This window comes from Mauremys mutica, chromosome 3 (genome assembly GCF_020497125.1).
Source record: "Mauremys mutica isolate MM-2020 ecotype Southern chromosome 3, ASM2049712v1, whole genome shotgun sequence".
Lineage (NCBI taxonomy): Eukaryota > Metazoa > Chordata > Testudines > Geoemydidae > Mauremys > Mauremys mutica.
Window position 1 is genome coordinate 208,338,564 of NC_059074.1, and position 27,937 is coordinate 208,366,500.

The following is a 27,937-nucleotide window of genomic DNA, read 5'->3' on the forward strand; positions in this document are numbered from 1 at the left end:
GCAGCCCTGTCCGCAGCTCCAGAGCCCCTGGCTGGCTCCCCGCGCTCCACTAGTCCCAGCCGAGCTGGGGCCTGGGGCCCGGACCCCGGCCCGGAGGGCAGGAACTAGCAATCCCCGCCGCTCACCATGCCGCCGGGCTCCCCGGGACGCACCACTCCCCGCTGCCTGCACCGGCCTCCGCCTCCCGCGCCGCTCTGAGCCCGGCCCAGCCGAGCTGCCTTTAAAGGAGCAGCTGAGCCAGCACCTCCTGCAGCCCCCGGGACTCCGCCTGCCTGGCTGGGAGAAACACCCCAAGGCTGGAGGGGGGAGCCCCTCTCGCCTGGCTGCGAGGCGCGGCCCTTCGCTCCCCTGCGAGCTGCCTTGACTGCCCTCCATGCGCTCCCTGCGGCCGCCTCCTCCTCCCCACCCCGCCCCTGGCAGTCCGGCAGGCAGTAGGAGGTTGGGGTTTTTTTGGCTTCGGCAGTCTGGCCACCATTTTTATTTTTTATTATTTTTTTTGGGCGGCAAAAAGACTAGAGCCGGCCCTGTGTAGAGCGAAGGAGCAGGACTGGTACTGGAATGGAATGCAGTGAGAAGCAAGAAAAAAGTGCCGGTCACACTGGCTCTAGGACAGGATTATTCACTCCCCTTCCAGGAGGCACAGCACATTCAAGATAGTCCAAGTACACGTCATTAAAGCACTTAGAACAGTGGCCCTATAAACAGACCCAACTTTAACAATAGCAGAGCTGCTGCTCACTCAGCTACAGCAGAGAGGAAACGGGCAAGGGCTGGGGAAAGAAGAAAAAGCAGTAACAGTAAAATTTAAGAGGAGGTGCCAAGGTCAAAACTAACAGACTAGGAAAAATTAACAGAGGCTGATCAGCAAGGGCTGGGAAACCCCTTTCAGGGAGAACATCGGGGAATCCTTCCACCATCCCACGTACCTACAAGGGCTAGTACCCAACCCTCACATGCTCTTCAGGGAGGGTCCTGTCTTGTTAGATGTCTTGAGGGCCTGCCACGTTTTTGGAACATATGCAATCAAGTGGAGAACTGGATGCCCAGAACACTCTGGGAGACTTCATAAGCTTGCTGCTTGTTTGCGGTGTGCAGCTGAGTCACTGGGGCTCCACTTCCATTCCTTGGGCTGCAGAGACTTTGCGGGTAACAAGTAAACAACATTTTCTTTTCCTGCCACTCACAGGACCCAGGACAGAGAGCACTGACCCTCCCGCGGACGACACCAGCGCATGCAGAGAGCCAGACAATTCCAGAGGTAGAAGGGCTGCTCTTGTAGCACTCAAACACCACTCCAATACTCTCCCCAAAGAAAGGTGCTTTTGGTGCAAGACAAAGGCTCCAGATTGCTACAGGCCAGTGAAAAGAGCCGCTGCTGAGCTAGTAGCTATGGGGACTTCCCCAGAGCTTCACACTGCAATTCTGTAGCTACCAATTGCTAGTGCCCATCATCTTAGGGAAAATGCTTAAAATGAAAAGCTAGATTCTGCAGACTCTAGTGAAACGTGGCCAAGTGCGACACCCCCTGCTTAAGTAGCTAGGTGGCAATGCTCCTCATGCAGACATCAGCCTTGGGCCTGGCCCTCTCCTCCCAGGAACGGCACTGCTTGGCTCCAGCTCAGAACCTCCCCAAGTTCTTCAGCAGAAAATGTGAAGGCGCATTTGCAATGAAGGTTTGCAGCATACCGAACCGTGCATACGCAGGGCCCTGCTGTCCACGCTGCCCTTCCCAAGATTCCCTGCCCGCTCTTAGCAAGTCATATGGATAGGGCCTTCATCACTTTCTGGGTCTCAAACAGCTTCTCTTCCTGGTTACAAGCTATTTCAAGATGCATTTCAGCCACTCCATTCATATCCCAAAAGGGGAAGCTTGACAAAAGGTAATTAGGCTGGAAATGCTCATATGGCCTTAACCAGGGGGTCACTAAGTGTCAGTCAGAACTACTTCATCTCCATTCTAAAAGGGACACAGATTTCTGCATCACTCCCAGCTAATTTGGAACCTGAAGTTGTTGCCATCTGATGGCTGTTCTGTGACCTGTGAAAGGAGTTCCAATTTCAGGCTAGCTCCTAGCAGACTGGCTCCCTCTGGTGCATTCCCAGGAGAGAAGCCAAGATCTACGGGAGCCAGAGTGACCTGAATCCCTTCTCCCGACTGGCAAGAGGCACATTAATGCAGGACGCACTGTCCCTGCCAATCTGTCCTCTGAATAAGTACAGCACAATCTCCATGGTGGAAAGCTATCGTCAGATATTAAAAAGGGTACGCAAGAGTCTGAGTTCACAAGTTCCACTCTAGCATGGGATGGGGTAAGTTTAAAGTGACACAGATGGATACTTTCAGATTTCAGCTGGCAGACGAGCACCAGTGGTGACTTCTCACTCAAGTTCTGCCCGTCTCAAGTCTTTGTGCATGAGGATCCACTGGTATGGGCCCCAAGGCAGAGGGGACACTCCAGCACCAAGCGTAGGGGCAGCCTTACCATCCTGCTGCCATGAGTGATCAGTGCAGCGGCCATATTGGCAGAGACCGTACCTGTTGCTGATGGGTCCCATCTGTCTGAGCTCAGGAAAGAGCCCTTTAATCCCACCACGGTGTGGTGGGTTTCATAGCCAGGATAATCTAATCTTATCTCACATCCCCGTCACAGGAAACCCTAATGCATCCCTTATCTTTCAGAGGGACAGCCGGCAGCTCCCACGTCTGCTGAATCATCACCACACGCTGAGGGGGTTAAGGGAAGCCCGAGTTCAAGGCCAGGAGAGCAGCTAAGGGATGAAATGTCAGTGTGAACAGCTCCCAAGAAAGGGAGTCTCAGGACACATCCTCATCCACTATCAGCCAGACACCAGCTACGCTTCCTGCTTCAGGCCCCATCTCCCACGTGGCCAGCACTCTGAGCTGCTTCCAACACTCTTGGGCAGAGAATGGAGGCTGGAGAAAGGGAGGGCTCTGAGCAGCAGCAGCTGGTTGAGAGGGGGCTCCTGGATGGAAAAGCAGGGGCAGCCAAGCTCATTTGGAAACCCTGGTTCCTTACCAGATTCCTTTTCAAGTTACACATTGTATATTCCATGCGAAAGAGACTTCACTCCTAAACACACAAGAGTCAGGAAACATACAGCCCCTTTAGAGGGTCCAGCAGAGCTGTTCCGCTCCCCTTAGGTACACAAGCACCCTGTAATGGAAGAGTTACAGGAGACCATCCCTCCCACTCACCTCCAAGGTCCTTGGGGTCTGTAACCTTATATTGGAGGGAATCTGACCTGGCCATACTGTAATCCCTGTGACCCAGAGGCAGAGCTAACAGGGCACTGTTCATGGGGTAGCCACAATACTACACCAGCAAAGAGTCCTGTGGCACCTTATAGATTAACAGACGTTTGGGAGCATGAGCTTTTGTGGGTGAATACCCACTTCTTCAGATGCATGTAGTGGAAATTTCCAGGGGCAGGTATATATAAGCAAGCAAAAAGCAGGCTAGAGATAACGAGGTTAGTTCAATCAGGGAGAATGAGGCCCTGTTCTAGCAGCTGAGGTGTGAAAACCAAGAGAGGAGAAACTGGTTTTGTAGTTGGCAAGCCATTCACAACACTACACCAATGTGTTTTACTTGGGAAGTCCCTGGTTAAAAATAATAGCACTGTGGCTGCAGTGTGCAGAGCTGGCTGCAGTGTGCAGAGCTGGCTGCAGGCAGGAATGCCATGGGATTGTGTGGCAGCACTGGGGTAGGTAGAAACTCACAGGCTGGCTGAGACTTAGGCACCTCACATCTGTGGCAGGGCTGGGAGATGCAGAGAAGAAACTCACAGCCTGGTCCATCCTCTCTGCCCTCGGATCCCAAGCCCCACAAGCCTCAATGCAGGCTGTGGCTAGGACTCTGACGGATGCAGTGTGGGAGGGCCATGGCTGAGATCGGGGGGACACTGCATTTCCATGTGGTGTCTGGGGCAGGCTGGGCTGGAAAGGGCACAGACTGAGGGTCTCTGGATGGAGTGTAGGAATGCATTTGGATCACAGTGCACCAGATACACCGACTGCCTGGCCCAGCTTCTAAAGGACTCCTCCAAGAGTCATTTAGCACTCAGACAAGGAGGCAGCTGTCACAGCAGGGAGACAACAGTTCCTTTGGCTGGGATAGGCGAAACAGAGAGGGGCCTCGCTTTCCCTTCTCCAAGAGCCAGCTGCTTTTGCCATGCAGCTGGCCAGGGGCTGCCTGCTGTTACTGTTTCAGTTCTTCTCTTTAATCCCTTCCTCTGTGCTGAAATTTTATCTCTGCCCTTTCTCCCCACTTCCTGGTGACCTGCAGCCTCCAGCAGACAATCCAGACTATAGGGAGCTCTCCATTTACAAGGACTTCCTGGAAAACTTCTTATCAAGCCAGCCAGCCAGCCCCAAAACACACCTGATAACTGCCTGCAGGAAGTGAACCAGCCCCTCCCCGGCTAGCTAGCCCCTCTCCCCAGCTCTGAGAGAGGCCCAGCAATCCTGATCTGCAGCTGCTCCTACTAGCTACCAAAGTTCGGTCTGAAGAACCAGTGTTGTTTGCATACTATTGAAGCCCATACATGGAGAATGTGAAATGGTTGATTCTCAATGTGTCTTAAGGCAGCAGCTTCCTATCTGCTCAGCATAAACGGTGATAATGGAGACAAGAGTGCAAGAATGAAGGCTCTGTTAGGGTGGCCCTTCTGCTGAAGCAAAGCGCTTTCAGAGAAGAGCCTCGCTGCCTACAGGAGGCACCAAGCAGACTTTCTACCCCCACCCACCCTGCTCATTCAGCTCTCAGTGGACTCGCTAATCCTGGACCATTGCTTTGAAAAGCACCCCCAGCGTCACTGTTTCCCACACTCCAACTGTGGCAGTTTGGAGAGTTCAGCTGGAATCCTTCAGGAACTTTCACCTGAGGCTAAGGCAGAAGTGACCCATCCTCCAGCCCCACACCTATCCCAAGGGGTGCACCAAAGCCTGTACAGACCGACACTGAAGTCCTTGCCTGGTCTCTGCCACCCATCAGTGCCCGAAGGCTCTCAGCAAGCCATGCCAAGGGCCCTGGGAGAGCCCCTGCCCAGAGGTGTTTGATCCACTTCAGGCTGATGAGAGGATAAAAGGCATTTCAAGCATCTGAACTAACATGTGGTTGACACCTGGAGCAGATTTGCAAACAGGCTACACAGCCATAATCTGTCACTGCTGAGAGTTCAGAGAGCAGAAGGTCTGAGGAGGTGCTGGGGCATTTCCTTGCTTTTAGCAGCTGCTAAGTCTCTTGGCCACATCCAGCTGCCCTGCATCCTGATGGGGTCACTGCCAATGTTTGACAACTAAATCCTTAACTCCAGGGCCCCCATTAGCAAATGAAAACTTCGGCTAGATGCACTTTTGCAAAGGCTGCACAGGAATTGTCACCCAGCTGTAGTTCACTGCCCTGCCATACAGCCATTGTGATCACGTGGAGGGGTTCACAAGCAGCTCTAGTGACCAGGAGTTCCATATTCATTCCCTGCTTCTAGATGGGCAGCAACCTTCAGCAGAAGGGGCAGAAGGGATGTGCCCAGCAAGGGATACTTAGGTCTTGGAGGTTTACTACAGACGGACAGACTGGGGTCCATAGCAACAGTTTACAACCTCACCTTTCCCCCCATAACCCCTTTCACTCAGGGCTCTCCTGTGCTGCACACCACCTGCCTTCCCAGAAGGGTAGTTCATTACTTCTATTTTACTGAAGAAACTGAGGCATGGTGAGGGAAGAGTGAGTCAGTGACAGGCCTGACACTAGGACCCAGAAGTTGTGACTCCCAGTACTCTGCCGACCACTAGACAGCCCTTTGAGAGCAGGCGAAAGGAGACCGTGTGTCCTTTTACTTCTGGTGATGCACAAAGATGCTTGGAATTCTCTCTTCCCTCCTTGGAGAAGGAGATGACCTAGAACTTGTCACCATTCCTCCGAGAGGTCAGACTAGAGGTTCATGGTGGTCCCTTCTGGCCCTAACGTCTAGGAGAGGCCATTCACACAGAAAGACAATGACCACATGGAGGAAACCCTGGGGGCAATTTCAACTTTGCAGCTGCAGCAGAATGGGAAGGGATCTGCTTTCCTTGGTTCCAAGCGGATGTTGCCAAGGCCATACCCAGCAAGAATGCAGGACTGGGATATCGTCTTCATGGTACCAGAGGCAGAAAGTCTCACATGAACTAATCCTATACTAATGGGGAGGAAGGAGTCAGGGCTTGGCACATACTGATGAGGATTCAGAGTCATCATCTTTCCACTAAAGGCTACAGAGCCTCTTAGTGCTTTGGCCAGACAGGCCTACCTTGGGGGCACCCCAATACCATGGGGGATAGCACAGTGCTAGCTAAGGGGTTCTGTGGGGGATAGCACGGTGCTGGTGCCTTAGTACGAGTTAGAGGAATCGGGTGGGGTTTAAACATTGGCAGATACAAAGGAGCTCCTTGCAGAGGTGCTTGGTCAGCGAGAGTCATGTGCGGGATAAGAAGTTAAAAAGGTGGTTCACTTAACTGGCCAATTCCTGGCTTTTAAGGGTGTAACTGGGCAGGTTGGCACGTACGCAATCAAACTGCTTTAATAGAGGTTGTTGGTAGAAGAGCCCTTGTTTACATCATAGGGCAGTGTAATATGGGGTGTAACTATGTGGAGGAGGGGTGAGCAGGGAGGGAATGTATGAGGGGGGACAGGGAAGATCCTAGCAGGTAGAAAAGATCTCCATTCTGATAAGCCATCTATGGCTCAACGTTCAAACAGAATCTTGGTGTGATGATCCAGAAACGTGTGTCAGTGCAGAGATCTTTTCTGCCCAGGCCCAGGCCCCCACAACACATACATTAACAACCCCTGCTTGAGATGGGGGAGCAGTCACAAGCAGGCAGGGTGTGGAAATGAAGGGGACGCTCAGTTGTCCAGGGATACAGGAGAGGTTTGGAGGGCCACCTATGCCACCCCTAACTCACGTTCTCCTCATTCAGTCTCCTCCCAGACAACACCCCAGGAATCCAGATGTATTTCTCCACCCCAGTCTGATAAACCACCTCTCATCAGCCTGCTCAGGGCATCAGAACCGTAACACCAACAGTGACTGAACGCAACCAACCTTTTGCTTATGTTTAAAAGTCCTGAGTTATCTGGCTGAGATGTGCAATCCCCACGGGGCTAGGAAGGAGGATGGCTTCATTTAATCCCTTTTATGTGAAGAAAGAGGAGCTGACTGCAGCCTGGGAGCGAAGGGAATCCAAGGGAAACAACTCTGGCCCAGTACTCACCTGGTGCCCCCAAAGAGGATGATCTTGTCCCCAACTCTACAGCAGCACTGCCTGCGGCGAGGGCATGGCCCTTTCCCCTTGGGGTCGATCTTCTTCCAGGAAAAAGATACTGAGGAAAAACCCACAAGTCTGTCACTGGAACAGGAGACCAGGCCCAGGGCTCAGCATGGAGACCGAGCAAACCCCAAATAGCCCGAGTTACAGATATTTACAAGCCCAAGTCTTAGGCAGACTACCAAGTGTTAAACAATACACTGCATCAAACACAGGGACCTGCCAGGCTGGTCCCAGAACTCTACCAGATGTAAAGAGCCGCCTCCCCATGCCCCCTCCCACCACGAAGAGAGGAGCGTTCCTCTGTGGACACTGCATTCAGAAGGCCTTTATTCCAAGTGCAGAGGGAAGGTTCTCATTGAGCTCAAACACAATTTGTGGGAGTCAGCGCAGTGTGAAGGCGTTGTGGAGTCTCTTGAGGATACCCCAATCAGGGTCACGTACATGTTCTCCACCAGTAACTGACCCGAGGGAGATCTGAGCCCATCCACCCAGCCTGCCAAACTCACCTCTGGTGATTCAGGCAGGAAAACAACTTTCAGCCCCTTCCCCCTCCCATGTGAAGCAATGGAATGCTCTATCCAGCAGAAACAAAGCCAGTCTCTCTACACAGGCCCAAGCTACTTAGGTTCAGAACTGCAGGGATGAGCTTGGTTCAGATTTGCCAGAGAACAGAAATGGGAGTGGGAACATGACCATGAGCAAGAGACCAGCCAGCATCCCTTCCCCATCAGCCATTCTCCTGAAACACAACTCTTCAGCGGCTACTCTTGAAGGGTGCACATGGATGCAGTGCCACCTGCTGACAGCTGCACTAAGTGCAGAGCTGTTCCCAAAGAGTGACATGCATGCCCATTTGAAGAGAGGGCAGCTGAACAGGAGCCTGAAGGCTGCGGAGTCCCCATTTAACAGAGGACAGCAAGGACAAACAGCTTTGAATGGATGTTCTGCTGGGGTTCCTGAAAATGTCAAACCCATTCAGGAAATTGCAGGTATTAACCCTGTTCAGCAGCCCACAGATCTGCCTCTGAAGAAAGCAGACTGCGCATTACTATCCCCCAGACAAGCGCTTTGCACTTCTATAGGCCTTCAAGTGCTACGAGCACTTAGCAAATATTAATCCAGCCTCACGACACCCCAGGCGGTAGGACAGCATCATCCTTTCTACAGGTGGGGGACCTGAGAGACACTGCGGAGATTTGCCCAGAGTCATGGGCTGAACTCTACTTCCTGGCTCCCAGCTGTGTGCTCAGACCACTAGAAGAGTGGCTTGCGAAACGAGCCCTTCCTCTTGGTCTGCAGAATTAAGTCTTATGGTATCAAAGTAGCAAGGGGCTGGGGTGTTGGGAGGGGTCAGGCTGGAGTTCAAAGTGAATGGTTCCCCCTGCTGAAGCCAGGATCTCCCCCATGTTCCACACTCTCCAGGGGAACCCTAGCCTACCCACCATTTTTCCTTTGCTTCCTTGCTGAAGTTTCCTGCTTTAGATAATCTCGTTTCTGGACACAGTACAGCGTATTGCCACAGAGGGTGAATCGGACTCCTCTTTTCTGGCTAAAAGTGAATGTCTGCACTACTTCGCTCTCATTTGTTTCTGGCAAAGTGATCTGAAGCCAGCACTATGGAAAAGTCACAAGCTGATTTACACCAGTAATGTCAAAGAACAGCATTTCACTGCCAGGTCATTGACAGTGTGTGTCTGTATGTGTGTGTGGGTATTCACAAGCTCTTTGAGGGCCTGGACAGTGTCCTCCAGGATGAGTGTATTACATCCAGCATGAGGGGGCCCTGATCACAACTGACGACCTTGGGCACTACCACATTACAAATAAAGTGAAAAAAGTTTGGGTCTAAATACCTGGATCAAATTTCCAGAGATCATGGAAGTGTCTGTTCAAACGTGCGTTGTAGCCACCAAATATATATAACTCCCCATTGTAGCCAACTGCAGGGAGCAAGGAGAAACATCAGCACACGCAGGACAGAACCGAGCTTGTACCAGCCTCCCATCAGCCCAAATACAAAGGAAAGAGGTCCCAGTTTCTTCCCTTCCAACATGCCCTCTTCGCATTTGAGGCAGCATGCACAGTTGGGATTACATTATGCATCTGCTTTCCTGCAGGTCACAGGTCATTGTGCATCCCTTGACATCTCCCCTTCTACCCAGAGAACTAGACACCCCTTTCACTCTCCGAGCAGGCCAGGAAGGCTGCACACACCTCTCCTCCTTCCCATTTGTCCTCACTAAGCCCTCCCACTCCCCTTGTTCCCTGGAGTGAGACAACTCACATGCCGAGTGGCTCCTCCTGCCTTCAGGGAGCAATGGAGTAGGAGGGGAGTCCAGCCAAGAGTTTGTTTCAGTGTCAAACACTTTAATTCGGTTACAGTAGATCTCGTTGTTGGAGTGAAAGGGCCCAAAGCGATCTGCTCTGCCACCAAATACGTACATCTTTGTCCCAATGATGGTGGCTGAGTGGAAGTCTCTCCAGCGAGCTGGTGTGCCCTGGAACAAACACAGGCTGCTAGTAAGTAAAGCCAGTGAAAATGCAGATTACCCCGGGAGATGATATAACTGGCACTGGGTGGCCGAGTTCAGAGATGAGCAGCCAGCCCACAGAGAACTTGCGCTCCTGCAGGTTCCAACCAAGTGAGACAGAAGCTACACAGCAGGTCTATGCAACATCCTTGAAGGGTAACAGAGGTGAAGGGTTCTACATGGGCCAAAGGGATAAACAGACACTGACCTTCGCTGGGATTAGAGTCCACATCATGCTGCTGGTATCCAACTTGTGGATGTCATTTGAGAAGCAGTCAGCCTGGAAGAGAGCCCAATTACCCAACTGTTAGGCAGACCAGGACCTCGTGGCCTTCAGGACACTAGCATAGCCTGGAGACCTGTAATATCCTCTGGAAACTGAAAGTCCACTGACTCACGTCTGATGTAAAACTCGTTTGATGCACAGGATGGACGGCCTCTGGGAATGAGGCAGCTGCCCAGGATTTCTTATCCCTAGCATTCAGCAGGTGGACCCAGGCCTTGTTTACTGGACATCATCCACAGCCCACACTGGATCTGAAATAACTGAATTGCCTCCTGGGCTTTTCTCTGGTGCTCATCACTGTAATATCAGAGTGCTTTGCAAACCAGAGTCTCCAGTCAATAGCTGCACAACTATCCGCTACTTTTGGGTGCCCAGCTTGAAACACCTAGCGCTAGATTTTTCAGAGATGCTGAGCACCCACAGCTCCCACACAGTTCAAATGGCCGTTCTGAGTGCTCAGCACTTCTGAAAGTCAGGTCCCCACTGCCCGTGAAAATCCTAGTGTAAGCGGTATGTCCATTGCCACATGGGAAGTCTGTGGCAAAGCTTGTGTTTCCTGGGTCCCAGACCAGTTCCTTAATTACAAGGCTATCCTAGCTCTTCCCGCAACTCCATAGCTCATGCAGTGGCACGTTCTAACTTTTGCTACAAGTGAGGCAAGGATTTTAAGACAACAGCCTCATTCACGGTCCATCCTGTGCAATGGTGAGGAAAAGATCCTGCAGACAAGAGACAGTAAGTGATCATGTAGTTAAGGACTGCATCCTAATGCACATGCACAAAGGGGCAGAACCAAAGTGGCCCAGGCAACATTAGGAATTGCCAGAATGAATGTAAGCGCTTGACTTCATGACACTAATGGGCTTTGTATGTAATTTCCTAGGATTTTTATAAACAGAGACCCATAAGTTCCATGTGCAACTGTAGTGACCCCTACACATAGGTCATTAGCCAGTTTGAATCCAGGATCATCAGATCCACTGCATAATCCTCTAGCTCAAATGGCTGCACTAACTCTGCTAGCAAGTAGCAGTAGCAAGCTGTTATCTAGCTGGCCAGCCTTTACAGTGGGGGAAGAACACACATTGCCTAGCATAGAGTCGGCATACTCATTTTGCGCAGCAGCGTGTCTAAGTAACCAAGACTTGTGTCGACCATGAAATACCTGGTTGCTATTGCCAGTTCTGCCAGAAGTGAGTTAGTGCAATCGCATCTGTAAAATGGGGGAGGAGCCGGGGGAGAATCACACTTACCTGCCTCTGAGGGTAGAAGTATGAGAACTTGCTAAACAAGCACAGAACTACTGTTAGCCAAAACAAGACTTGAATACAACTGTGCAGGTCTCCTGGCTACTAGACCAGCACAACTGCCCTTAGGCTAACAGTACTTCGATATTCTCCTGGGAACTCAGCAAGGCTTGGGGCACGTCTGGGGCAGACCAAACGTTCAGAGAGTTAAGCAGCACAGAATAAGTTCTACTGCACAAATACAAATGGCAATTTTCCACGGTGCGTATCTTGGCCAAATCTAGGTGGATTTTCACAGGGCCAGCAAAAGTATCTTTCCCTTTGACCTTAGAGCAGATTCAATTTAGAGACTTGACTCCAAACCTTTGAGGTGCTAGATTTGTTCTCAACAGGCTAACTGTTTTTGCTTATTTTTTCCCTGAAATATTCCACATGACGCACAGACCAAGCCTAAAACATTTTAGCTGTAACTCCTAAAATTTGGCCAAGTTATCAGGAACTAAAACCAGGGGATTATGCTGGAAAGTGTTCAGCACAGTGGTGCTGGAACATTTTTAGTAGTGGGGGGTGCAGAAAGCCAGCCCCCTTACCCCTGTTTTCCCTCCCCTCCCCTGCACTGAGGCTGGGAGCAGGGCTTGCTCTGGGAGAAGGAGACCTGGACAGGGGTAAGGGGGCCGAGGCCACAGGTGGGGGCAGGCATGAGGCCAGGAGCAGAGCCCTGGGCAGGGGCCGGCAGCCGGGACCCCACGTGTGGGGCCAAGAGCAGAGCCCCAGCCATGGGGCCAGGCCCCAGGAGTGGAGCCCTGGGAGTGGGGCTACTGCCAAGTGGGGGGCCAGGCATGGGGTCAGCAGCTAGGGAGCAGGACCCCAGGTGCAGGGCCATGAGTGGGGCAGGCCCCAGGAGCGAGGCCAGGCACAGTGCCCCAGACATGGGGCCAGTGGCCGGGGAGTGGGGCCAGCGGCTGGGACCCGAGCCAAGGGTGAAGTGAGGGGTTGGGGAGTGGAGTGCGGGTGGAGGGCCAGGACCAGGGCATAGGCATGGGAAGCACCCCCAGGTTTTATGCACAGAGCCAGCAGCTGGGGAATGGGGCACCGGGCCAGCAGCCCCACATAAAACTTGGAGGTGCTGCAGCACACCCCTACTTCCCGCACCTATGGTTCAGCAGTCTTTGACACGGGTGTTCCTCTGTTGTGCCGATAGTAGTATTCTGGTTACCAGGACAAGCTGTTAGAGAGTAGGGTTCCTCAGGTGTTGCCAGGCTTCTCCAGACAGACAGACAGACAGACACGTTATGCCAGAGACCACCTACCAGCTGCTCATAGCCTCCGAAGATATACATGGTCTTTCCGAGGACACAAGCCGAGTGCCCATCTCTTGCTCCTGGGACCATTCCAGAGACCTTGGGCGTGAACCACTTGTGAGTGTCTAAAATACAGAGACAATGGATGTTTAGAGCAGACACCAAACAGCAGACTCGAGGATGGGAGACTAAATGGGAACAGTTCTTGAGAAGACATCCTTCCAAGGAAATAAAGGCCACCACCTCCCAAAGGAGGAAGCCATCCCCTTCCCCCTACGTCCATACCAAAGACTGGAACAGTTGATATTGCACATGGGCCATCCGCCTTTCGTGCTGGTGGGAAGCTCTCCAAGGCCAGGCCACCTGCCAGGGCCCCCACAAACAGGGGCCTTGTGGGACCTAAATTCTGTGGCAAGGCCTACTGATTCCTGTGATAGTGATGCTGAATTCTGCAGCCATTCTGAATATGTTTTTAAACAAACCCGAGTACCCCCAATCAGCACGGTACTCCTTAGGGGGCTTTAATTTTCTATCGATGTAAAGCTCAATTGAGGAGCAGCTCAAATGTGCAGTTGCATATTTTCAATCACCAGCCTGCACAGAACTTTGTCGTGACAGTAAGCGCGGGGGCAGCATTTGAGATGCTGGCTGCCTTAGATGGCTGAAGTATGCAGAACTCTAGATCCTATTCAGAGGGTCAAAGGCATTTCCCACTTGCTTGCATCAGTGGATTTACTTCCCAAGAACAAGGGAGCCCTTCTCTCTGAATTATCTGCTCTTTCCATCATTACCGTACTTGTCCCACTCCTGTTCACCCTTCCTCACCTGCACCTTTTCCCATCCCTCCAGAGTTTCCATCTTGCCTGCCCCTCTGTTCTCCTTTCCCACAAGTCCACCTGCCTCAGTCATCATATTTAGCTCTCTCTCTGTGACGTGCTCCTTGGTCTGCAAGCTTTGGGGATGGACTCCATTCAGGGGCATTTCCATGCCCAGCTAAAAGCGTTCTCCATGCAGGACAATGTGAAATAGAGCCAGTGAGAGTCACTGCCAAGCTCATGTGGGCACCTGTCCCGGGACCCCAGTGACAAGCACAGATAAGCCTTGGAGCAGCAGGAGATCCCCTCAGTGCTGCTAGCAGCCAGCAGCAGTGCTTATTTCAGGAAGTGGCAAAATTGGGATCTGTTCAACATTCTTCAGGAGACAAGAACTTCTCTGAACTTGGCCTCCAGCCACAGTTATCTGCCCAGACTCCAGCTGGAGCTGAATGAAGGGGCCTGCTGGAAGCACCAGGGAGAAAGGGAAAGCGAGCATCGCTCCCACCAGAATTCCTGCCATGCTTGGGGCCACTTCCAAAGGCAGTCATGCGCTATCATAAAAAGCCCAGCCAAGAGCAATATCAGAAATCAGAGACAGACACACCTAGGACACCTGATCTAGTCCACACCTGCACCCCCACTCGTCAGAGCAGGCCTGTACCCTACAGCAGTCCCCAGTGCTCTGTCCAATCTGAAGTGACTCATTCAATGAGGCTTCCACCACTTCCTTTGCATGAAGCAGGATTAGCAGTGCCCGCTTGCCAGGCTTGGAGAAGAACTAGCACATGTGCATGGCAGGCTGGGCAGGTTTTTGGACTAGGGCAGAAGCCTGGGGCCTTTCCATCAGTTGTTTTCACTTAACATTACTGCTAAATTGCTTTAGCCGGCAGCTGCGTAGGGCCAGCTGCCTCAGGCCCTTTGTGTCTGCAATGGTTTGCTAGGGCTGCCCTCTCCAGCTGGGCTTGTCAGAAGAGAGAAAGCTCCAACAGCAGCCTGAGGAAAGAGCCCATGCAGCAAGCCATTCCCTCCAGACCTCAAAGGGGGTTGGCAACTAATATCCCTCTAACTTCGCCCCCTGAGAGCCCATTTCTCTTCAGTCCATGAATCCCGCTTGCCTCCACATCCCCTTTGCCATTCTCCTGAAATCCCTCTTCACCTATTCTCTGATGCCCTAGTTCTGATCTGCCCCAGCAGCTGCGACAGTCACCCCACACCCATCAAGCCCACTCAGACCCCTTCACTGCTTCCTCTCTATGCTGAAGCACCGCCTCCTCACCTTCCAGGCTCCACCCTGCCCTGACCAGACCTGGTTACTGCAGCTCCCTACAATGTCTGTATCCGCTTCCTGCTTTTGTCTTTGCTCCCCCATGGCACTAAGGGCTACACCGAAGAATAGCTTCCCTCTCCTGGAGCATCCACGCTCTTCAAGAGCTCACTTGCCCTCAAACTTTTTCCAGCAATAGTTATGCAGAATTGTTTGTCACAAGAAGGGAGAGCTGCGATTTTAGTTAAGACAAAAGGGAACTCAAAGCATTCAAGAGTCTAATTAATTCTAATTTCCCATTAGAAAAGAGCTAAATAGCTGTCATTTCTAGTTCAAAAGCAACAGAGTCAGACATGCGACTACATCCAATGCTGCTAAGCTAGCCAGAGACCCCATCGCTCACATGCTCCCAATAAAAGGCAGTTTCCCAGCCCCTGGCAGTGTTTCTCTAGAGAGAAAACTGCAGCCATCACTTCATGGGGACACCTAGTGGGGGAGCAGAACACTACTGCCATGAAGCCAGGGGAGGGAGAAGGTGGGGAAGGGCGAAAAGCCAGCACTTACTGACATCAAAGGCGTAGAGTACATTGCAGGCTCCCTCAGTGTCGTTACGGCCTCCCCATATGTAGATGGTATCGTCAATCAGCACTGCTGAGTGCCCATACCTCATATAGGGTACCTCCCTCACGTGGTCCCGGCTGTTTGTCCACACCGGCGGCAGCTTGGTCCAGCGCAGAGACACTGAAAGCAGAAGCCCCAGATTTTGTTATTTTGTTGGCTTGCCCAGTTCACACCAGATGTCGGGCTGCCATGCAGGTGAACACATGGAGAGTGCAGCATGTGCACTGAGTGAATGCATATATGTGGATAGAACCACTTGCAGTTATTCTGCAGCTCATTGTGGGCATACCCCAGTAAACAAGTAAAAAGCCTTAATTGAATTTGAACAGCCGTAGCTATAGCTCACACTAACATGAAATCCTCTGTAGATATTGGTGGGTCTGCTGGCCCACCAGGGAGCACAGGGAGCAACCAAGGACGTTGCAGAGAAGCTGAGTTATTTCTCTGCATTAGATTTCACTACACAGGGTGTCAGAGGAGACAACTACTCCAGCCAATTCTATTCAGGTAATAGACATGTGGCACTGTCAGACAGACGTCAGAGAGCAAGGTCTGGAGAGACTGATCAGTTGAAGAACAGCATAGCCCCTCGGATCAGATGGCATATTCAAGGATTCTGAAGAAATTTAAGAATGAAGTTACTGTACCTAAGTTTAGGGGTGTTCCTGGGAATTAGACCAGTGAACCTAGCAACAGATAAACTAGGTGAAATGATTAGATATAGAATTTGCATGAGCAGGAAGAGGGGGAGACGAGTGACATGGCAACATATGGAGACCACAATTCTTTAGATAAATCAAGGCTAGAGACATTTGTAAGGAGCCTCAGAGGGACCCAACAAAGCTAAGTGAATGGGCAGCATAACATTCATTGAAGGCAAATGCAAGGTAATAGTCATTGGAAGGAATAATTTGAACTACTCATGGACATTATTGGTTCTAAGTTGTGGGCCACTCAAAATCTCTATGCTATGTGCAGCAACCAGAAGAGCAGACAAGATGTTAGGATGCATAAGGAATGAAACAGAAAGTAACACAGAGATTATAATGCCATTGTATAAATCAATGGCACACCCTACCATCTCCTGGCATGCTGTGTTCTGTTCTCAGGGAAGGGGAGGGAGGTTAGACACTGATAAGGAGAGTGATTAGAGGCACAAACACTTTCACACGAAGAGAGATTCCTAAGATTGGAATTGTTTAGAAAGGAGGCTAATGATGAGCAAGATGTGATGACATCCTAAACAAATGGCATAGGAAAAAGGAAACCAGGCGCTGCTGCTATCTACCTTTTCATAATAAGAGGAAAACAAGGGGACATTCAGTGAAATTGAAAGGCAACAAAGCAATGGATTTAGAAAATTGATACAGGGAAATATTTTTATATAACACCCACTTAGCCTGTGGCACTCATTGCCACAAGGGATCACTGAGGTCAAGAGCTGAGTAGTAGTTAAAAACAGACATGTATATGAATAATGAGAACATCCATAGTCCATTAGACAGGATAAAAGGGTTTAGGTTTTTATATAGAAAGGGTTAAGAACCCTCTTGCTTCAGGGCATAGGTGAACTACTAAGATCGCGTTAGCAGCAGCTCCCCTACATACATGTTATTCCATCAGCATTCATTAGATTGTTTCTTGCACCACCTGGCACTGGCCAATGTCTGACACCTCATATGGACTCAATGCACCACTGGTCTGGAAATTCCTATGCTCTTGATTAGATTCTATTTTCAGGCTTGAGGACATCTCTATGGATGTCCGTCCTCAACTAAAAAGTCTTCTCGCCACTAACCCCCTTAGGTCAGCAACTGGCAGTTTCCTGCTTCTAATAAACCATCAGCTGGCTAATACACCACATACTTCTCCCAAGATGAAGGCAGGTAACTCCTCTGAGCTGCAGAGTGGTACAGAAGACAAGACTTCAGAGAGAACAAGCTGCCAGTAACCAGAAATAAGGGAGAAGCAGGCAATACTGTTAAAGTAGTAAAGCGGGAGCCTGAAATACATTCCTCAGTCTGCAGGTCACTGTAGGACCTCCAGCAAATTACCGCCTACTTGCTTTCCCTAACTGCAAGATGTTCTATGGGGATTTACAGATGGGTAAAGCAGGGGCACCATAAGTTGTTCAGAGACCTCAGACTCCCTAGCAGACACTTCCCCCTCCCGTTTGCTGCTGCCCAGGCCACTTCTCCCCTTTACAGTCACACAGGTAACTCTAACTGCCTCATGGAAGAGTAACTTCAGGGATGTATTTAGATATGTTTAGTAGCGTTTAATGTTCGTTTTCAAACTGCTCGTTTGTCTCTGCCTTTGCTCTTCATTTTGTCATCCCCTCCCTTCAGTTCAGTTTCTCTGCAAAAGAAAGAGCCAGCACCATGGTAACAGTCAGCTCCTCATTGATTCAACCACTCTGGGAACCTTTGTTGTGAAGTGCTTTGAGATCCTTGGATCAAGAGGTACAATTGCCCCCAATGCCCTGACATGCCTCAACATTGAGTTCCGGATACATCCACCACTCTGTCCTGTGGGCAGCTGCAGCTTTGGTCACTTTGGGTTCACAAAGGCATCACCCTGTGCTACCCCTGAAGGTGGAGATCAAGCCCTGCCCTACAGATGGGTTTTCTAGGGGAGAAGATTCCAATTCACAAGGATCAGTGCTCTCCAAACTGAGGAGCAGTGGTGCATTTGTCTTACATTTGGCCTGCACACTGTAGCCACCTTCAAGAGAAATGAGAGTTTGACAGTGTAACCTGACAACTGAGGCATGGGAATTCCAGCCTCTGCCAGCCCACGGCAGCCGCAAGGATGTAACGCTCTTACCTGCATTAAATACGTGGACATCAATCTGCCGCAGAGTCTCATAGTCTTCACCAGAACAATACCCGCCAAAGGAATACACTTTATGGCCAACAGCCACAGCAGCGTGGTTCACTCTCCGAGGCCCACCTTCCAAGTGCACAGTCCACCGTAACATTCCCTTCTGTGAATGATCTATCCTTCAAAGCTAGAGGGCGCTACAGCCTCATGCCCATACGGTTGCCACCATGCTGGGCTGAAGCCACTTAATTCTGCAACAGAGACAGAATGCAATGCTCAGAAGATAGATCCCCACTCTCAATGTCTCCCCATGCTCCCTGTATGCCAGTTACGAAGGAAACACTGCTCTCAAGCCAACAGCTTTCCCACTTGAGAAGATTTTAAATATCTGTTTAGAACATGCATACAAAGGGTATTCCCACCCTTGTCTGGTATGGGGGTATTTGCGACTATGTCCCCTGTATCTACTATGAGGGAATCTTAAAGGGAGCCTGCAGGCCAGCTTCTTCTGGAGGAAGGAACATGGGGCAGGATGGGGCCATTTTAGACACTACAGAATGTGGCAAAAGCAGGAAAGTTCATCATGTCAGCCTCAGTGACACCAGGGATCTAAATGGCTCAGGGGATGCAGAACCTTTCCTCTGAGGTCCCTAGTCCAAAACCAAGATACCAACCAACATAAGGTCTCCCACAAGTACCAGGCCCATTCCACTATATGTGCTGGATGGTTCCACTAAAGATTACATTGCCCAAGGAAGTAACAGTGCATGGTGCATCGTGAAGCCTGCCCAGAACAGACAGACACATGCCTGTGTCACTACAGCACCTTCTTCCCCTTACCCGCAGCACAAAAAGCCAGTAGCTCAGTATGTACAAGTTAGTCACCAAGAGGCAAAAAATGCTCCACCACACAATACACTGTGTTTTGTTCATAATCTCTTGGGCTCACAAGGTGTTTTAAGCTATGTATTTGCCAGACTGGCAGTCCCTTCCCTCTCCTGATCACAGTGCAGCGGGAGACACTCAAGGAGCAGACAAGCCCCATGGCAGATCCTTGCCCAACCTGTGAACATTTGGAATTTCTGATGGTATCTTTTGATTAGCTCATTTTCACTCACACTGAGCCCAAGGCTATGATAGAGGGGAAAGGAAGGCAGGGGAGAAAGAGGGGATTACAGATAGCATTTGCTTCCATCTCTGACCAGCTAAGAGAACCACAATAAGTTAAAGCAGCAGCCCATGGTCCTCCTATGGCAAGTCAGAGTATGCTATGCATTTGTACAGCACGTCAGAAGTGTTTGGCAAACCCCCAAGAAGCGCGCGCACAGACAATTTTTCCATTCACTTTATTTTTTCCCCTTCAAATTGAGCAAACGCACCAGCTCTTAACCTAGGCATTTATATGGTCCCCTACCACCATCATAGGTGAGTATCACATTGTTTATTCTCAACACCCCGTGAAGTAGGAAAGTGGAACTATCCCTGTTTTACGACCAGGAAACAGAGGCTCTGGGCAAGCTATTTAACCTTTTTAAGTCACAGGTGTTGTGTGGCAGTTTGAGGATTGAAACAGGCTAGGTTTCCAACTTCAGCCACTTTTGTAGCCCTGCTCAATAGTGACTAGAAACCCTACTTCCACCCCATTCTGTCTTAACACAAACAAGGCAGAAAGGACTCGCTGAGGTTGACTTTTGAAGTTTGGCAAGAGAAAGCACAGAAAGTTTCAGCCACAAGATATTTTCAGAAAGTTTGAGCAGCAACTTGCATTGGAAACTCCTCCATAACCTTAAGCACAGTGGGAGCTAGCAATCAACTATTATACAAAGGCACGAGAACGCTACACAAGACAAGCAAGAGGAGCAATAACCACCACCATTAAATAACACCAACAGTAGTTAGAGACTTGAGCCATTTTTATCTTCCCAACATTATCTTTGGTAACTTTGACCTCCAGAAGTTAATGAGCCAACAGAATTCACTCGAGTATTTCCCCAGCAGAGCAGCAGTCAGAGAACCAGTTCTCCACCCGAACCCAAGCTGTAGGCAGCACTCCAAGCCGTAGGCAGCACTCCAAGCCATTTCTGGAAGAATTCCAAACTTCAGCTACATCAACACTTTTTCTTCTCACCAGCCAACTCCTGTTGTATAAGCTCCCCACAAAAGCTACAGAACATCCCTCAGGAAGCTGCCATGGTGACTGCTAGGGTCACCGTTAGACTAGTTGGTAATTTCAAGTCTAGCCGTTCAACAGTCACAGAGCTGAGAGTGGCTTACCCCACTTCCTAGGGGACTGACAGCCACATCACAATTGGATTGACCTTATTAGACACCAAGGATTTAACAGTCAGCTGCTGCAGGACATGCACCCATAACCACGTTGTGTCTGGCTGAAGGGAGGGTGCCTCATTTCTCCCTGCTGCTGGGAGCAGGCTTTTGCATCTCTCTCAGCTGAGCAGAAGAAAGGTGGGAAAAGATAAGTTCCAAAAGCATGGAAATCTGAATTTTCCCATTGGATATTACAGCCTGGTTGACATGCAAGGCAGGGACCCACTTGTTAGCAGCAAACATGCAAATCTCCTCTCCGGAGGTACTTCAGAACCTTCTCCTTGCAACTTGACCCGAGTTGGGCTGAGGTTGGACAGGTTCAACAAACTCCATGGAGCCATCTGAGTGAGCCGAGCACATGGGGATGGGGAGCACACTTTCTGCTTTAAGAACTCTCTGGCTCCCTCCCCCACTGACCCACCACCAAAACAGCCGTTTCAAGCTTCTCAGTCAGTCGGTAGCCTCCTTTCAATGAGGAAGAGTCACAGTGTGTAGTACTAAAAGCATAACATCTGTGTTTGCACTTATGCAGAGAGATGCTGTCCGGAGCTGCAGAAAGAAGAGCCTCAGACTCAACTGTCTCTGGTTTCAGTAATCTAGTGATAATTTCATGGGAGAGCACAGTGAATGCTTTCACACAGCCCAAAATCTTAAAAAAGCAACTGTGAGCAGAGCACGTTCCACAGACCATGTAACGCTACAGTTAAACCAGGGTTTGCCAGCAGGCAGGATTCGGTGCAAAAGCACAGCCAAGCTCCCCAACACACACACACACACACACTGGCAGCAAGAGTCAGAGCTCTAGTCAACTCATTGGGGGACTTGCATGACAGGGCTACAAATAGCAGCGTAGACAATCCCACTGAGGCTGCAGCCCAGGCTTTGAAACCCGGTGAGATTTCAAAGACCGGGCTCCAGATTGAGCCTGAACGTCTACACTGCTATTTTCAGCCCTTCAGCAAAGGCACAAGCCAGCCAACCCAGGCTCTGAGACTTGCTGCCAAGGGGTTTTGAGTGGGAGGGGGGCAGAGTAGATGGACCTTAGTTGTACTTGTGCGCAAAGAGGCTCCGCCTCACACATTTCTCCTTTTTTCCCCTCTAAAAAGTAAGGTAAATGCAGGAGAGGTAGATAACCTAGACACCCAAGCCTGCCACAGCACACGTGCTGCAGCCAATGGATGGCTGAAAAGTATGCCCTTACAGAGACCATATTAGGCTGCAAGTGAAGCTACTGAACTCTCCTCAGCCTGCCTGGCACATTGTACAGTAGCAAAGGCAAAAAGAGGATAGTTTCTGGAACTGCATTTGACAGCCCAATATGTTCTCCATACACCCACAGCCCTAAAGCTTGTTGTTTTGTTAAGCACAGCTGATTGGTAATGAATTCTTAAAGCCATATTAAGCAGTAAGCACCAATCTACAGCATTTGTTAATTCTTTATCCCTTACAAGGCCATAGCAAGTCTTGCTCTTGCCTGTAAAGTCTGATATTTTGTCAGGTTTGTTAATCATTCATCACACAGTTGCAATCTGAACCTTTTTGCACAATGAAATTTATGGCATTTTAAAAGTTGGTTCTATTGCGGATGCAGCAGCTTTCAGCAAAAGAACATTTTCAGTTTTTAGAGGACTGATACATTTAAAAAAAGTTTATGTAGTGGGTGACATTTGGGAGCATTCTGTCCCTGACAGACCCAATCAGGGAGTAGAATTAGGCTACTACAAACTGCTTTTGAAAATCCCACATACACTATTTTTACCCAAAGCCCTAACTCATCCTGATGCAAGTTACAAGTCACGGAGGCCAACGTTTTCAAACACATCCCTAAAAGGTAGACGCATACATCGAAGCAAAGTCAATAAGAGTTGGGTGTTCATCACCTCTGAAAAGAAATCAGGCCATTTGGATTACATGACTAACTTTAAAAAACCGGAGTACTTGCGGCACCTTAGAGACTAACAAATTTATGTGAGCATAAGCTTTCATGGGCTACAGCCAGAAGTGGGCTGTAGCCCACGAAAGCTTATGCTCAAATAAATTGGTTAGTCTCTAAGGCGCCACAAGTACTCCCATTCTTTTTGCAGATACGGACTAACACGGCTGCTACTCTGAAGCGTGACTAACTTTAGGCACCCATATTTGAAAGTGTTCATCTAAGTCTGTAACAAGAGTATAAAAACTATTCATTAGCACACAATATGAATGACAATTAAACATTATCTGCACTGTATATCTTTACAAGCATACATATCATGGTTAAGTATAAATTCATTTTCAAGCCTCTCTCCTCTTTACATGTCCATTTCTATTAAATACAAGATCTTTTCAAGACCACAACATAGAAGATTAAACAATTATACTGTTAGCAATACACAACATGGCTTCTAATTTGCATAATCAACATTCATAAAAGTACAATGAAGAGCAAGGAATGACCCCGGGAGATTATCTTCACTCTCACGTTCACCTCCAGGGCAGCCAAAGAGCTGTTGCTAAATTCATCTTCCTTTTCTGCCACGGTCTTCATCACTCCCCTCAGATCCCTGCAGTGACTGCCTGGCTTTTGCCACACTGTATTCAAACTGCTTGGCCTCTCCTTCCAGGTTGGGCATAACCTCACCCCTTCCTCTCATTACCTACTCCTCCCTTGATCCCTACACTCTTACCAACCCTATCTCCTCCACCTACTCTCTGCTGCCCTACCTTCTTTTATGCTTGAATCACTTCTATTTCTTGTCCACCAAGCATCCTCTTTCACCCCATATATCTCCTTAAAACCCACTTCTGGTATGCTGCCTCCCATGCAGATCTCCCTCACCATCTTATCTGGCTGGCTCTCCTCCCCATATAGCCTACACATGAGAATCAAACTCAGTGGTTTGGAGCAGGCACTTTAACTCTCATAGGTTTGCACATGTAGCAGCAAACTTCACAGGTACATGTTTCTTCATGGGTAATATTACAGTAAAGAAGGGCCAAGGTAAAGTTCCATTTGTAAGTTTGTTTCTAGTATTCAGTTACAAGTTAATATTTTAATTAGGAATAATATTTATACCATCTTTCCAGAGATTTTCTAAGTCATGCATGTTCCACTGTTCCTGTGAAGATATTTCACATGAAGGAATAAGTTCACAATCTTGATATTAATGAAGCTATTCGCCTGAGTTGTTGTTTTTTTTTTTTTTTTAAGTGTAAGAATTTTTCAGGGAGCATTAAGAGGTCACAATTTCTAATTTTCACTAAACCTTCTCTTTCATATTTTGTTACGGTTGAATCACTTTTTGGTTATTTTAATTGCTTAGACACAGCACACCATCCACTCCACAGTTTAACTGATTCCTTGTCTCTGGGAGGGAGAAACATTGACTGGATAACATTGCTATGAATGCTTGGTTCCTTTATGGAAATACCTGGCTAAGGAGACGTATATCGAAAACACCTGTCCATAAGTTTGCCAAAAGGTACAGAATTGTATACAGACATCCTCGGGGATCTTTCATTAGAGACTGGCAGCAAAACAATTAGCAGTATGAAACTGCTTCCACGTGGCATATTGACAGCTATTTACTTTAAAGATGAGACAACTCAGAGGGTACATAGAACAATGAATGGTAATAGATAAGGTAGATCAGGCTATTCTATTTGCTCTATTCTTCTACTCCAATATAACTGTGAAGTTGAAAGGTCACAAATTCAAAACTGATCAAAGGAACTACTTTTCCACACAGTGCGAGTTAATTTTCTGGCAGTGAGCTCCGCTAGCTATCACTGAGGCCAAAAGTTTAGGAGGATTCAAAAATGGATTAACTTTTGTATAGATAATGAGACTATCCGGAGTTACAACACTAAGGATTAAACAAGGATAAAGTTTGGAAGGGATACCAGCCCTGGAGCATCAGGGCTTAAACCAGTCACTCACTGCCAGGAGTTAAGATACTTCTCTACGAGCAGGTTATTCCGTAAACTGCTACGGCAGCACTCCTTTCCTCTTCCTCTGAAGCACCTCGCATTGATCACTGGTGGAGTCCTACCACAGCAGGACAGTGATCTGATCTGGCATGGCAATTCCAATGTTTGGTGTAATTTAAGCTCTCCTTGGGCATGTTCCTAGTTCTTTGTAAGGGACAAGGAGATTAATTCATAAGAGTTAATAAAAGATTAGTAAGAATGAGCCACTGGTATTTAATGAAAATGCACAAAATCCTTTGTCTGCCGCACAGAAGCTCTTTGGAGCGGACACACGCTGGCTACATAGGTTTTACTTTCATTGCTGAAGGGATGCAAGTGTTAGTTATTTGATGCAAGAGTAGCAAGGGGCAGATCAATGAGAGCGTGCAAAGAGCCTCCCCATCCCCACTGCCAGGGTGCCAGGTGGGCATGGCACTCGGCCATAATGGAAGTTTCCCTGAGGACAATCAGCAGAGACGTGACAAATGATAGTCTTTAGAGAGATATTCATCACGGAGAGGAACGGGGCAACTCACTCCCGAGAGCCAGTAACATTTAGATAGTAACTTGTGACTAGAAGGGTTACAAGCTTCCCCTCCCCCCCAAAAAGGAAAACTACATTCTGTAGAAAACAGGAGTCTTTAATCCTTAGACTACAGAAGGTGTGTGGCTATTTCTACCATTCCTGACTACAAAGCTGTTTAAAGCATATGCATAACTCAGCAAACCAGTCCTCAATCAAGTTGTGACAGCCTCGCCAAGTTGTGTGTCCTTCCACGAGGCTACAATTACAGCTATAAAATTACATCAGAAAAGTACATTCTGAAACGGCAATAGCTATTTGACCAAATTGGTCACAATTAGCCCATGCACCAGTTCTCAAGTTTGACTCTATAAAGCTGGTGTTATTAGGAGTGAACAAAAATGGCTGCACTTTTTGCAAAAGTAAGAAATTTCACGTTTTATAATAAATAATAATACTAATTGGAGATCTACCAATCTCCTAGAACTGGAAGGGACCTTGAAAGGTCATCAAGTCCAGCCCCCTGCCTTCACTAGCAGGACCAAGTACTGATTTTGCCCCAGATCCCTAAGTGGCCCCCTCAAGGATTGAACTCGCAACCCTGGGTTTAGCAGGCCAATGCTCAAACCACTGAGCTATCCCTCCCCCTGACATTGCCCTACAACTCATTTCTTGGCTAATTTACTTCAGGCTTCCTACATGTATTTTCAGGACTAAAATTAAGCATGAGAATTTTCAGGCCAAAAGTTTTGCTGACAAACATAAAAGATGGTCTAAAATTGAGACCAAGACGGCAACCTTAGAACAATGCCCATAATACCCAAGCCCAGATGGAGCAGAACCCATTCCATGCTGGAATGAGAGCATGCAGCCCGGGCTGGCCGACCAACCTGTGTGTCAAGGAAACAGACGCTAAAGCCATTTCTAACAAGTGCTCAGATTTGTCCGATTCCACAGATCCAGCTCTCTCCTCCTTAATCCCCAAACCAGATGGGAAGACCCAGTAAGAATCAGTCTGGATTTCCCAAGCCCCACCCTGCTATATCAGTCCCTGCTAAGGACTCCCCAAGCAGCAGGGAAATCTGCACCGACTGTCTGTTAAAGTGCATGGAGGAGAGAAAGTCCCTACCGTGCTACTGCCTTAGTCCTCAGGGCTCTGTGTCCTGAGATGTGCCAGCCACAAGGTTTAGTAGCACTTAAAATAGCCCCAGCCAGCTTGAAGCTGTCCATATAGACTGTTCTATTTCAGGCACATCCAACTTACCATTAGATCCAGCCACAGAGTAATCCAGTTTCTATACTCACTCCTGACATTTACTCACTGCTTTGGCTATTTGTTCCAAGGCAGCAGGAAATACAGGGGTTGTGTCTACATAAGTGTATTTACCGGCTTTTCACTAAATTTGCTATCACAAATACAAGCCTTGAGGCTTGTTCAAGACACCAGGTACCTCTTGAAGCTCATCACTTCAGAGAGCAGAAACTCACCAGGTTTCCTTTCAGGCACATCTCAGCACTGCCCCTGTTTATATCTCATTTCCCATCTCCTGCCATTATTCTGTTCAGCTTCTGTGCCAGCTAATTTCAATCCCCATGATGCTTCTTTCTTTGCTTTGTCCCACAAACACATCAGCACTTTCTTCCAGGGTCCCCTTATGCCTAGAATAACTCCCTCTCCCCAAAAACCCAGTTCTTCCCCAGTTCTCCCTCTGTCTTTGCAGCACAGTCACTCTCTCACACCAATCTAACATCTATAGAAGTAGACCTCAAACAGAGAATACACACAAGGTGCTCCCTGGGAAAACAAGCAGCCTCATCCACCATTTTATGCAAACCTCCCTCCCTTCCACCTGAAGCCCTCTCTCCCTATATCATGTCATGTCACACTTCATCCAGATTGTCAAATCATCAGGAGAATATTTCCTTATTCTCTGTAAGACACAATGCATGCCTAAAAATGTTGCTACAACAAAGGTCACCATATAGCCATTGGGTCACCTCACCTGGGCTAGAGAAGGAACAGCAGGAGATTGAAAAACAAGTATTTTAGTCTGATTAATTTCAACTTGGATGAAAAATTTCAGTAGCCAATACTGTGCACACACCTCACCACGCCCTCTGCAGGCAGATCATCCAAGGATCTCCAGACAGCATCATCTTGTGATCTAGACAAAGTACTGGGCGCAGGAAGATGCCGAGTTCCAAATTACAGCTCTGACAGTGATTCCCTGAGTGTCCTTGGGCATGTCCCTTCTTCTCTGCATCCATTTGCCCTTCTATAAAATGCAACAGTACTGACCTTCCCCATGGAGTGGGGGCTGAGAGAATTAATGGTTATGAAGTGTTTTTGGGATTAGTACTAAAGTTACAGTTATACCAGTATCCCCTGAATGACCACCACAGACATTACACCATCTCCACAGCCTCATGAACAGATACCGAACCTCCTGCACAATGCAGGCTACATGACAGCTTTCCCACCCATCCCATTACAAACTTCCCTATGTAATTCCTTCCCTTTTCCAGTATCTCTAGCACCCACCAGAAGAGGTTACTACATAGAAGACCTAAGTCTCCTCCCGCAGATTCCCAGGATACTCCATGAAGTCTTATCTGCTGTTTGTTCAAAGCTCTTGGGGAATCTCTGAGGGCAGCTGTGACATCCATAAGATGCTCAGGACTCCCACAGAAACCTGCTATAAACAGACGACATGAAGCCACACAAGGCAACTGAACTGCTCAGGAGAAAAAACCCACCTCTCTCAAACCATGGACATGTCTAACCAGAACGACTGGAAGTGAGGGTTTGCCAAACACCTGTTCAACCTCAACGCACCCCATTCACCTGCCAAAACCTCACTAAATCCATAATTAGAACTCACTCCCCTACACACAACTAGTACTTAGCAACATACAGAGA

General features: G+C 48.8%; 1 protein-coding gene across 2 annotated transcripts in view; it reads right to left on the reverse strand.

Annotated features, from left to right (window-relative positions):
* Positions 1–27,937, reverse strand: part of KLHDC3 (kelch domain containing 3) — a 36,509-nt gene that overhangs the window by 4,225 nt on the left and 4,347 nt on the right. For both annotated transcript variants that reach the window (XM_045011948.1, XM_045011949.1), the window contains 7 exons: positions 18,225–18,472; positions 15,342–15,518; positions 12,708–12,823; positions 10,073–10,144; positions 9,618–9,831; positions 9,187–9,273; positions 7,277–7,385 (listed from right to left, as the gene is read on the reverse strand). In XM_045011948.1, coding sequence (XP_044867883.1) covers positions 7,277–7,385; positions 9,187–9,273; positions 9,618–9,831; positions 10,073–10,144; positions 12,708–12,823; positions 15,342–15,518; positions 18,225–18,378 — 929 coding nt within the window. In that variant the 5' untranslated portion in view covers positions 18,379–18,472. The remainder of the gene's footprint in view (positions 1–7,276; positions 7,386–9,186; positions 9,274–9,617; positions 9,832–10,072; positions 10,145–12,707; positions 12,824–15,341; positions 15,519–18,224; positions 18,473–27,937) is intronic.